We start from the raw sequence: 13,177 nt of genomic DNA, 5'->3' as shown, positions 1-13,177 counted from the left end.
AGCTTTCGAAATGTGGTGCTACAGAAGAATGCTGAAGATAAGGTGGGTAGATCATGTAACTAATGAGGAGGTATTGAATAGGATTGGGTAGAAGAGAAGTTTGTGGCACAACTTGACTAGAAGAAGGGATCGGTTGGTAGTGCATGTTTTGAGGCATCAAGGGATCACAAATTTAGCATTGGAGGGCAGCGTGGAGGGTAAAAATCGTAGAGGGAGACCAAGAGATGAATACACTAAGCAGATTCAGAAGGATGTAGGTTGCAGTAGGTACTGGGAGATGAAGAAGCTTGCACAGGATAGAGTAGCATGGAGAGCTGCATCAAACCAGTCGCAGGACTGAAGACCACAACAACAACAACAACAACATTCTCTTCATTGACCATCTGTCATGATCACTCAACACAATCATTCATCTGTGTTGGGACTTAGCAGATGGTGCTTTTCTGCTCTCCCCGATCATGGAATAAATCTTTGTGCCTCTTGAAACACCAAATACTTTGGCTATCTTGGTTATGGAAACACCCACCATAAGAGAATCAGCAATTTGCCCGCAGCTGAAACACTTAGCTCTGACACATTGCAATCGGAACTACACAAACACTATTCTGACCGTTACTGGTACTTGCAACATACTGAGGTCAATGCACAGGTGCTATTCATGGTCGAATACAACAGCACCTCCCACAGGTTTGGCTAGCATGTGCATTTACGATCAAGTGTGCATTTCTTGTGGTATTTCCATATTTTTGCCCAACCCCTGTAGATTGTTTACATTACATTCAGCATTCATGGATGCTTTGAAATCAACACACTCTGAATTATGCCATTAGGCCCTTTATTTATAATAATGGGCGTCACGTATAGCTGCATCACAACACATGATGCCTCCAGACAATCAAGTATGATTTTATCTATTTTCTGTGTAGAAATAGGCATGACTCTGGCACAGATCAAAATAAGCAGCAGCATTAGGTTTTAATGGTACATATATTTTAAAATCTTATTCACAATACACATTCAGCTTAAATAAACCACAGTATTCATTACATAAAGCATCCAAATCACTAAATGAAATACTGTTAGAGATGATGTTGACTGAATCGTGTATTTGAAAGCCAGAGCTGATAGAGGTACCTAGACAGAAAATGGTGATTGCTACTGGTAAAAATGCCAATAAAAATGTTTTTGGTCCACATACATCTTGCAGGTAAACTGATATACCAGTATGTTTCAGTAGTAATTTTGGATACACAACCACTTGAAAATCGACATTCAGGTTACTGATGAGCAGTGTGTCCGTAAGTTTTAATGGAGTTTTGGTCTTATGCAAGGTCACTGATAAGATGTTATGCACTGTGGTGAAGCCCAAGGGTAACTTTGACAGACTGCAGCCACAAACTCACATTTATTGAACTCAAAACACATAGCATTGCTCTGAAAACAATTGCACGAGCTGTGACTGCAGAAACAGTCAGTGCAGGATTTCCTTGTTTTTGCTCCACTTTGTGATACATCACTATGTCAACTAACACTGCTGCTGCTGGAATTTCTATCTACATGAGGTTGCATTTTTGCTTGAGCCAACATTGAGAGAGAATTTCTAACTACAGTCATAATGTGTTTATTTGCACGTTTCTGTAATGGTGCCTTAGAATCCTCAGATGATGATATTGTTCTGTCATCAGTTGACTTTAGAGAACAACATTGCCTTGCAGGGCCTGCAAGAATGTATGTTTGGGTGTGTATGTGGTTGTGTGTGAATGTGTGGATGTCTACCACAGAAAGAATAAGAGCCTGAATACTAGTGTTAATATTGTTTTCTGTTGTGCATTTCTATGTGTCACACATCAGTCAGCTATATGTGAGTAGTTGTCTTTTGTAAGTCAAAGTTAGATGCACATTGTGCAGCTTATGAGGTGATGCCAAATGAATGTTGTAAACTCTGATGTAATTGCAAATGAATTTACTATGTGAAGAACCTCATTAAAATTATGATAAGACTTTATATGAAAGCTAGCCTAAACTTCGTGGTTGAGAGTTAGACACTTATCCACATTCCAGATTGCAGATTCAACACAAGATGTATTGCAATCTGAGCACAGAAATGTTCACTGTCTGTTAATACTCTGTAGGTCAGAAAACCAGAGTTTATGTGGCTGGTTTACTGTCTTGTCAGGCTATTCAAGATAATCCAGTAGACATTACATGAATATGTTTCTCAAAATCTACACGAGACATTGAACAAAAAGCTATTAGGTTCCGAAAAATGGTTGAAATCAGTGAACCAGCTTCTAAATGTGGATACTAGAAAACAGTAACAAAGCATACTGAACATGAACATCAGAAATGTTACCAGCCTTGATTTGCTGATAAGCTGTATATATGCATGACGCAGTTATTAACACTCATTAAAGCTGTACACAACCACATCCACAAAATTATTCTAATATTATTGCTTCTGAAGGATGAATTATGTGAAAAATGTTTTCTGAAACTATACTTAATCTCTATATATAAAGGGAAATGAGTCTTTCTGTTGTGCTTATCTTCAACTCAGCATCTCCAGCATATGGTGAGTAGCAACTGTCCTCTTCATAATATTGTAATTATTCCGTCCTGGATTTTCCATTGTTTCATCTGATACTTTTGTGTATCATATAATCCAATTCTTAACAGTGTTAATATTACATTATGCAGGTCTGTATCTTATACAGTCTTAATCCACTGGCACTGAAACTTTGCCAGATGTCATTATGACTTACAAAAATGGAAGATAAAAAGCATTGTTGTCTAGGACACTCCAAGAAGTACCTTCAGCCAGCTACTTTGTTGGGAGGCTTTTTTTTTCTTTGCACATAGTGGTTCCTTCTCTTTCCTGAGTTTGTATAGTGTCTCTTATGTGCTGCTGTTGAGTATAGATGATTAAAAAAATCCACTGCCGAGGCTCACACTGGCTAAGAAAGTGATGTGAAGGAGAATGAAATTTTAGAGAAGTAAGAAAAATGGAACTTTTACTTGAGTGTTCTTAACAGCTGGCTACACATTTTCTAGTGATTCTAGATGACATCAACCTCTTGAATTAGTTGTAGAATGCCTATTGCTATTATCACAGCCAGTTCTACAGCCAATCTTGAATTTATTTAATTTTTTATTTTATTGTTTATTTAGCCTCACCAGATTAGTGCTTTAAGGCCCTCTATTAATCTAAAAGGAACAAAAAATATTATATGACAATCACAGTAATGATAATTTGCATCATTAATAAAAATAATAATTGGCAATAATAAAAAGTCACAAAAAGAAATGCACACACACACACACACACACACACACACACACACACACACACACACAAACACACGTTCATTCGCATCTGCCATCTGTGGCAGCTCAGACCAGAGTGTCTGTCTGCAAATTAATGTGACATCTTTACGGTAAGTAGCAATCTATCTTTTACTTGCTTTGTTGATATTCCAACCTGGAGTTTCCATTGTTTAATAATAATTATAATAATGCTAATAATAGCAATAAAATAATGGGACATTAAGAATTATATTGATTACTTATTGCATTACTACCACAATAATAATAATTTTCAGTATCGAATGGAAGTGAAATCCCATGCTTCTTGACAGAGCGCAGGGGAACAATGCGGGAGACCCGCACCGACGTACTAGGCAAGGCCCTAATGGAGGTGGTTTGCCGTTGCCTTCCTCTGACCATAATGGGCATGAATGATGATGATGAAGATGACACAACAATACCCAGTCATCTTGGGGCAGCTGAAAATCCCTGACCTCGCCGGGAATTGGACTCAGGACCCCGTGCTCGGGAAGAGATTATGCTACCGCGAGACAATGAGCGGCGGACAATTTTCAGTATAAATAAAAATAATAATTGGCAATAATAATAATAATAATAATAATAATAATAATGGTAAAATATAACACATTTGAAGCCTTGATTGGTATTATAAGAAGTGGAAGGGATAATGAAAGAGGATAATATTGAAATGAAAGTGGCAATGGCTGTTAGAAAAGAACAGAATTTCAACAGGTAGATATGGGGAAGGGAAAAGTGGTGTCGAAGGGAGGGTAGATGAGAGTAAGCTGCAGACAGGTGTGTGGAAGAGATAGCTATAGTGATAGAAGATGGGCTATTAGCTGTCTGTTGAAGTTTGGAAGGATTTTAATTTCTCTAATATTTTGAGAAAGAATGTTACAAAGTTAGAGAACATGGCAATGAGAGGATTTTGCTTTGTAGAAAATGAGTATTTCTGCTGAGCTGTTCAGATAGTAGCATAAGGGCAGAAGGTAAAGAGGGATTGCAACAAATGAGAAGATGGCAGAGCAAACACAGGGTATGATAATCACTATGCTTATCAGCACTTAACCATGATAATTATTCACAAATGAAGAAAAATTTTGACTTTTGAGTTTAGTAAGTAGAATATCAATGTTGACAATGCTGAAAGTTTTGCTGAATTCCAATAAGCACATAATAGTCACCTCGTGTTCATCCATAGCTTGTTTCGGTTTGTTAGTCCCTTTCATAAGTACAATTGTCTTGCTGTGTTTTCCCTGGAAAACAGACTAGTATTCATCTAGAAGATTATTTGATGTTAAGTAATTTGTAAGCTGTTCATGAACTGTGTATCCTAAAGCATTAGATAGCAATGGTAGAATGCAAATGAGCTTGGGATGAATTGTTTGTGCACAATTCCCTTGGTATCAAAGAAAACAATGATCATGCTCTTCACTTTGCTCTGCACCTGTCTCGCTTTTTTGGGTCTTGGAGAGCCCGGGCTCTTCCACTGGGACGATTGTTGCTTTGTCTCTGGGTCATAGCCGTAAATCCAGTTGAATCATTGCAAGGGTCTTTGTAGCACTTTTCCTGAGATTCACACAGAATTTGATACACAAGCACTGTTCTGTTTGCGGATCCATTGTAAAATTGCCATGCAACCAAACATAGAGTATTATGGAAATCACTGTGGACACGAAACACATCCTCCCAGCTGAATGCCACTCCACACACTGACTCATCAGGTATGCAGCTCTTGCCACCTAGCGGTGCAAAGTACTACTCCTACTTTCCAGAAGCCAGCACCACTCCTGAAAATTTTGGATTCCACCTCATATGCACACACAGACATTCCTTTTTTAGGCTTGTTGTTGATGCTTACAAGAACTTGTATGATGTGACAATACTACATAAGAATCAATTAAGTCCAAGAATCTTGCAAAAGTGATTCAGACATACCAAAAACTAAGTGAGGATCTCCCTATTTCCTTTGTGATGTACATTAAGTAATTTTCTTTTTATTTTATTTCTTCTGGATGGGCACCATAACCTCGATAAATTTAATGAACAACATAATTTACACTAGGCTCTTATTTTAAAATGATACTTTACTAACCATTCTGCTAGCTAATTACAAGATTTACTCATTCTCATGTGCATAACAAATTTGTATACATTATCCTTGTAAGAAATATAAAACTGAAATCGTATGTCATGCACAGTTACATATTATATCGTGGTCCTCAGTGCACACAAACTTGGCTTATGTATCAACAAACCACGTATACTCACAGCCATTTGCAGTTATGGAACATGTGTACAAGTGGACACAGGAAACTTTTCCACACACACTTGAACAGATGTAGTGGAACTTCAAATAGCTGTAAGTATTTGTGGTATGTGGATAAACATTCCAAGGATATGTAGACTGTCGAACATCCTATGTGTTATTGTGCATGACAATGTTATTTCTGTTTTATGTGCCTCACAATGATGATGTATCAATATCTTTTATGTACCTGAGAATCAGGAATTCTTGAAAGTTACTACTACTTAATAAAGTATTGTTTTAAAATAATGCCATGATGGAACTGATGTTGTTCTTTAAAGCCTACGTTCTTTCTAATTATAAATAACTTTTTCATGGAGAAAGGGAGAAATGCATGAGAACATTGTGAAATGATTTTCTTTGAAAAGTGCAGTACACCAGTGTTGAATGAAATTGTTCATTTTATTAGTAAATGAAGCCAAGCATTTAATAAATAATGTGGTAACTGGTACCCAGAATAATGAGCTGGCATCCTAATTTGTTGTTCTCTTAATGTCACTATGTAACAGATGTGTTTTTTACATGCATACAGACTTCAGACTTACCATATTCCTGCCTATGTTGAGGAAAATGTTTTATTTGAATTGTTTAATTCTTTCTTAAATCAAATGTAGTACTCTCTGTTCACAGGGGATACTGGATTTCAACTCCGTACACTTTTGGAGACTCACATCAAGTCGTTCTTCCAAAACATGTTTGATGAATGGAAAGAGACTGGATCAGCAGGAGGACCAGCTCCTGTAGTTTTGTTTGTGCCTAATGGTGCTGTCAGCATAAGTGATTCAGATCTGAATGCAGCTCAACAGGCAGTCAATAATTTCTGGAATAATATGCCAGGTAAATGGTAACTGAGTACAAAGAAGGCATTTACAGTACTTTTGTTCTGAGCTCTAACCCTATTTGTATATTTGTATGTAATAGTATAGAATAGTATACAATATTACATTGTACATGTAATAGCATAGAAGAGTATGCAATATTACATTGCATATTACACTTCATTTCTGTCTGACTGAACCTCAACTACGTTGAAGATAAAATATAATAATGGACAGAATTCTTTTTATAGGAGATTATTATTTTCTGTTCTTTATCCAGCATCAATGTAGTATTTCTCCATAATACTTGTTAGAAAGGTAAAAGCAAGAAAGCAAAGTAAAATATTTCAAACATATGTTGGACATGTAAACTTGCTTCTGAGACAGGAGAAATATTTGACTACTTACCCTTATTCAGTTTTGTTGAACCATGACAGAAAAATATGTGGTAAATAGGCGAACAGTTATATGAAGTCTTCTTTACATTTGGCTAAACTCACTATGTCATCTATGAAACTCAATACTGGAGTGTATCCTCCTTGTACTGGTACTGGTCTGAATTGATTTTGGCAATGTCTTGTATGAAACTCAAAACTGATGCTGCTCCTGTGAAAAAACCATAAGATCAGTACGAAAAATTCCCTGATTTTATAGTTCTTCCTAGTACGGTTTATCTCGATACTACGTTCTTACTTGACCTATCACTTAACTTCATTCTGTTTTCTTCTTATAGACATCTGATGTCACTGTATGAGCAATAAGTGGCACAAAAGGCAGTCAGTTCAAACAATGGGTGGTGGCAGATTAAGGGAATATTTTAGGCCCTTGTGGAGAGGGAAGACGTGAGAGAGGAAATACTGACATAATCCACAATTGGCAGTGTCAACACAACTTGCAATATTTAGCTTCACTGCACAATCATGATACAACTACTGCTAGGTTGCAGCAGCAATGGAACAACAGGACAGTCAGCTTTAAGTGTTCTGGACTGAGCCAATATGTGATGAAAGGGTCCAGCTGACACCTTTTCTTGTGCCACTTATAACTCAGTCTCGTCTTAACTCAGCCTTGTGTTTTAGCATGTATTCCTTATGTACTGCATTCCATAACAATATTGATCATCAACCTTTAAATTCAAACACTAAGTCGAAGAATCAAGGCTTGGCTAATTCTTTTTGAAAGAAAATTGTTGGCAGGAGAAAAGCCTACAGAAATCTGGAAAGCTGAATCCTTCCCTCAATATTAAAATATTTAAAATATAACAGCAGTGCTTATCATTCACAACGCTGGTCCTGGACAACAGGACTCAATTTATGTCAACTCAATTCGAGGCTTTCCATCACCAGAAGGGTGGCCACCACCCCTTTTCACCCTACCTCCACCATGGAGGCTGAGCTGATGGTCCACACATTCAAGACCCAGATGCAGAAGGCCTTGCAAGCATCATTGAGCAAGGATGCCTTGTACAGCTTCCTTGTGACATATAGATTCACTCCTGTCAACAGGATCAGCCCAGCCAAAATCCTGCTCGGTGTGAGCATTGCACCCTGTTGGATGTCCTGTGTCCCACGCAGCATGCTCATCCTCCACATGGGCCCACCTTTGTGTAGGCCCCCTGTGTGTGGGCACACACATTCAGCTGGCACCCAGGTTGGATGCAAAGTTTCATCATAGGCCACGGGGGAAGTCAGCTGTTTGATATTTTGGCCAGGAACACCTGCCTCACCCATCACTACAGCCATGACTGCTGTCACAATCAGCATCCCCACCCTCATGTTTCCTTCTGACCCCCAGAACATACAACAAGGTCACTGCCAGATGGATCTCTCAACCTCTCCACATGCTTCTTACACATTAGTACGTCCTCTGCCCTCATGCCCCCACTTGCTGGTGGGTGGGTAAGGGGTTCACAGTCTGGGAGTGCATGGAGACGGAACCACTCCCTCCATCCCAACATTGTCTTACCCCATGGCACCAGAGCAGTCTACTGCCATGGGAATTTTGCCACCTGTGCTACAATCATTCTGGCTTGGGCCTCTGGGTGGGGCCAGCCCCAAACTGATTGTTCTGTTTGATGTTGGAGAGCTCTGCCACTCCACCCATCACTTGCTGCCAATTCTGACACATTTTCAGCCCTATGCATTGATTTCAGGAGGTAGCAATTTAATATCCCCATCAGAAGACAGTATCGATAGCGGCTTGATGGTGTTAAAGCACTGGAGTGAAGAGCACTGCCATGAATGTGAAAAGCAGTTCATGCGGGCTCAGCCAGTGACAGAAATTGGCTAAGCAAGCTACCATGGTTCAGGTATAGTTTGCCACATGTGTAGTTACCGATCAAATCTAGCCTGTCCTAGAGTTTTCTGGTTACTGCTATTGGCCTTCCTTCTCTGAGTAAATCTTTGTCTAACAATAATATCTTTCCGTGTCACGCAACATCTTCTTATCTTGTAGTTCTGAGATGGGCTTTCACTACAAGTAGTTGGAAGCCATTACAATACTGCAAAAGCTTCTCTCCATGTTCATTTATCAGCTCCAATTAGTTTGCCTCTCTTTCCTGCCACTGTTATACTGTTCAGATTACCAACACTATAGGATGTTTATCCTCCATTATCAGTGAATCAGTGGAAATATGACTGTCTGAGGCCCTTATCAATCAGGATGGTGAGTTACTGTTAAATACTGTATGGATCTTCTGATAGAAAAACTTTGTGCTCTGTGTAACATCACAATTTTGTAGGATGGAATGTAACAATACAAGAGAAGGAAAGTTGCTACTCACCATATAGCGGAGATGCTGAGCCGCGATAGGCACAATAAAAAGATTCACACAATCATACCTTTCGGCCATTAAGGCCTTTGTCAGCAGTAGACACACATACACACATGCACACACACACCTATGCAAGCACAACTTGCACACACATCTCATTGTGTGAATGTTTTTATTGTGGCTATCGCGGCTCAGCATCTCTGCTATATGGTGAATAGCAACTTTCCTTCTCTCGTATTATCACAATTTTGTAGTTTTCCCTTGTGAAGACGATCAATCTGATGTTGAGGAGGCAAACTTTCATCATGGAGACTGGTCAGAGCAATGCAGAGATCTGCAGCAGCAGTACACCCACTCAACGTAATGCACACCCAGTGACCACTGGATATTCTACTGGTGGGGGTCTTAAATATGGGAACTTAGTGAACTATTTACAGTATACACCTGAGGATGGTCAGAAGACTCTGCACCAAAACAGAAATGCCATGACAGCAATATACTAACATCTGTCAGTTCACCCAAAATTTCATGAGCTTCTTAACAAATATTATTAGTTTCTAATTTTTTTTAATTCTGTCTATTTCATGATCAGCTTTAGATGTGAACATTTAAATTCATAAAATGGTGGTTGACACTGGCTTCAGATTAATCCCAAGAAGATTAGTATAGTCATTATGTTGGTAAAAGTTACTTATTCCATAGCCTGCCTTCTGATTAATGAAATTGCAATACCATAGATAATGCTGTTGCTGTTGTGCTGTAATCACCTGAGCCTTCCTCCCACTTCACTTAGCTAAGCCACACTAATTTCACCATCTCCATTTTTCTCTTCTAGTTTATTCATACTATTCAAGCTTGTATCATCCCATGCCTCTGCTTGTAGAATGTTAAACTTATTTGTTGTTCATCTGATAAACTTTTCTTGGTCTGTTCCCTCATACGGACTGAAGGCAAGCCCTAGTTTATCTCCTATATTTTTTGCTAAGGAAAAGGGTTGTAAATAAGACAGGTGAAAGATTGTAACTTTTATTGGTTGTTGACATTTGGTTATACTACAGTTTGATTATTAGGTACCTGCTATTACATGGAAAGTTAAGTATTAATATTACTTTTGATCCAGAAATATCAATGCAGTGGTAAAAATCTGGTTCTGGAAATGGATGTTAGCACAATGGACCATTTGCAAAGTGTTAACAAACTTATAGACTGGAGTACTTAGTATGAATTATAACTGATGGTTACGAATTACTACTTTCGTTTGGATTTATAAGTTTCAAAAAGGTTTTTGCTTCAGTTTCAGTGTAATTTGTACTGACAGCCCTTGAGAAACAAGACCATGAGCCAGGCAATCTGAATATACCAAAAGAGATATGGGTCATTGCTACATCTTACATCAAAACTCATTATGGTAGTGAAAATTCCAGTGCTGAAAGACAAATATGAGCAAAACTATTCCCAGTGGACATAGAGGATTATTTTGTAGAGGAGTTTTTTTTCAGAAGGAAGTATATGGGTTAATGGGACATATTTGAATGATATTTTTTGATACTGTATTGATTGGCCCTTCTGCAGATGAAGTTCAACAACAAACAGAAAAACTTGACTACAGAAGTTTCAAAGCATGTCTGAAAGTCATTTGTAATCAGACTAAAACAGTTAATAACCAACATATTGAAAAGAAAGAGTACAAATTAACAATGAAACCATAGGACCAGTCAACAATTTGTTTGTATTTTAGATAGTGGAAATTAAACTACCAGCGGACAGCAAGAAAACAGAAGAGTGAGAATAGCCCAAGCTACTTTTAGTAAATGAAACAGGGTTTTCAAAACAAAGCTCCAAGTGTGTCAGAAAGAAAAAGCTTACAATTTCAGTGTATTATCAGTATTAATTAAGGCAAAGAGATATAGATTTTTATTGTGAAAACCATTGGAAAACCAGTGTTGGCGTGCAAGCATCAGATAGATGCATTTTAGGAATTACTGAGAGAAGGAGGGAAGCATACATATGGATTAAAAGAATGACTGGTATGGACAAAGTAGCTATGATCATTGTGTGAAAATAGAATGGAGATGGATGGGACATGTAGCCAGATAAATGGATTATTGGTACACCAAAGAAGTCTTTATTGGATTCTGTGAGATGAGCAAAGGCCGATTATCTAACAGGTCGTGTGTAGATACCATTTGCCAGGGCAGCATAAATGCTTGTAGCTGAAGGTAGTAGTACAGTGAGCAGTGAACAGGTGGCCTTTATCCAGTGACTTGTATTAGAGAGCCACTGCTATGAAAAGGTAGAGTCACTCAGGAAATTGACTACAGAGCATTTAAAACAACCAGATTCTCCTTTAAAGAAAAAAGTATTGTTATAATTTTCCTTTTTGTTATGATTTTTATGTTGTATTGTAGAACATTATGGAAGTATGAAACTGCTTCACTGATTCACTTTATCTTCCTGAACGACAAGTATAGAGCATTTATGTTTGTTTTCTATTTCTTCAGATGTTGCATTTCGGTATATGGTAACAAGTGGGGCAGACCGTGTTCAGTCACTTGTTCTGTCACAAGAAGATGTAATTACTTATACGATGCCAACTACCAGAACTGAAAAACTTGATCTCAATGCTCTTGATACAAGCTTAAAGAAAGGTAAATTAGCAGTCAATTTGTACCTCATAAACTTTTACTGCTGATCTATTTATAACACCTTCTTTCCCAAGTATGTTATTTCTTAGTTCTTGATCATGAATTCCTTATTAGAACTTAGAAACTGAAGAAACAGTGAACTTAATAAGATTTTACACTCTGACTTTGATTGCATTATATTTTTAGTATTGATTATATTTCTTTCTTTTTAGTGCACAAGAGGATTACAAATTCCATCTGCAGCTATAATAAAAATACACAGTCATACTCATCTGCAGAGTTTGTTGATTATGTGCAACTCGGTTATATCAACTATTATAAAGTAAACTCGAAATATCTTTTTGGTGCAAGTTCAGTCCGTATAAAGGTAATTTGTAATTTTACTATTTGTTTCTTTAAGTAATGTAATTTTAATATTTGTTTCTTTAAATAAGTATTATTGTATTAACTGTTATCTTAAAAAAAGCCACAAGTGAAAAAAATTGTCTAATTGTGGAATGCTCGTACTTAATTTTTAAGTGCACCATTGGTGTCTCCCAACTTTTCATTCCACTTGGTTCTCCAGGCATTTCTTATTATTTTGGCAGTTATTGCTCTCATTGTCTCACATATTTTCAGTTTCTTTTATTTCTTAGTTGTCTGTCAGATCTGCATTTTTCTTCTAGACTCAACAGCTGCTTCACACTCATTCACCAATCATGTATTCTTCTCTTGCTTCCTGGAGCCATTTATTCTGATTACACTTATATCATGTCCCAGTTGAGTAACATCTTGTTAAGAAACTTGGGTTTGTCAGGCTCTGGACAATAGTACACAGTAAGAGGGTGGCAGATTTTAAGTTATTGTTAGTAAAAACTTGAATCAATCTTGGTGGACACCAATGAGACTCTTTTGAATTAATATTATTACTATGTATTTCTGGCTGGCAACTTCTTCCTCTTATTATTATTATTATTATTAAAAATATTATTATTATTATTATTATTATTATTATTATTATTATATTCTTTGTTACAATGTGAACAACTTTCCATGTGCTAGATGTATTAATGACGCACAAGAAGTCAAGTAACTAATCATAACATTAACAAGAAAAGCAAATAAACTGATGTTGAATGTGGATTCCATGTTACCTTTTGCTATGCACTTCACTTTGGTTTTAGAGTATAGATGTAGTTGTAGAATGTCAACTGGTGAACAGTCCTGTAAGGCTAAGAAAACTAGTATTTTAATTACTTATACATACAAATTGCTTATAACCTCTGGATATTTATTTACTTCACCCTGATGAACACATCTTAGGGAGATG

At 37.3% G+C, this 13,177-nt stretch overlaps 1 protein-coding gene across 1 annotated transcript in view; it reads left to right on the top strand.

The window, feature by feature from the left end:
* Positions 1–13,177, top strand: part of LOC126455857 (uncharacterized) — a 136,464-nt gene that overhangs the window by 102,387 nt on the left and 20,900 nt on the right. Inside the window, exons 11-13 of the mRNA XM_050091619.1 lie at positions 6,263–6,469; positions 11,725–11,871; positions 12,081–12,235. Coding sequence (XP_049947576.1) covers positions 6,263–6,469; positions 11,725–11,871; positions 12,081–12,235 — 509 coding nt within the window. The remainder of the gene's footprint in view (positions 1–6,262; positions 6,470–11,724; positions 11,872–12,080; positions 12,236–13,177) is intronic.

The sequence above is a fragment of the Schistocerca serialis genome, chromosome 2 (genome assembly GCF_023864345.2).
Source record: "Schistocerca serialis cubense isolate TAMUIC-IGC-003099 chromosome 2, iqSchSeri2.2, whole genome shotgun sequence".
NCBI lineage: Eukaryota > Metazoa > Arthropoda > Insecta > Orthoptera > Acrididae > Schistocerca > Schistocerca serialis.
This window is presented reverse-complemented; position numbering and strand designations above follow the sequence as displayed.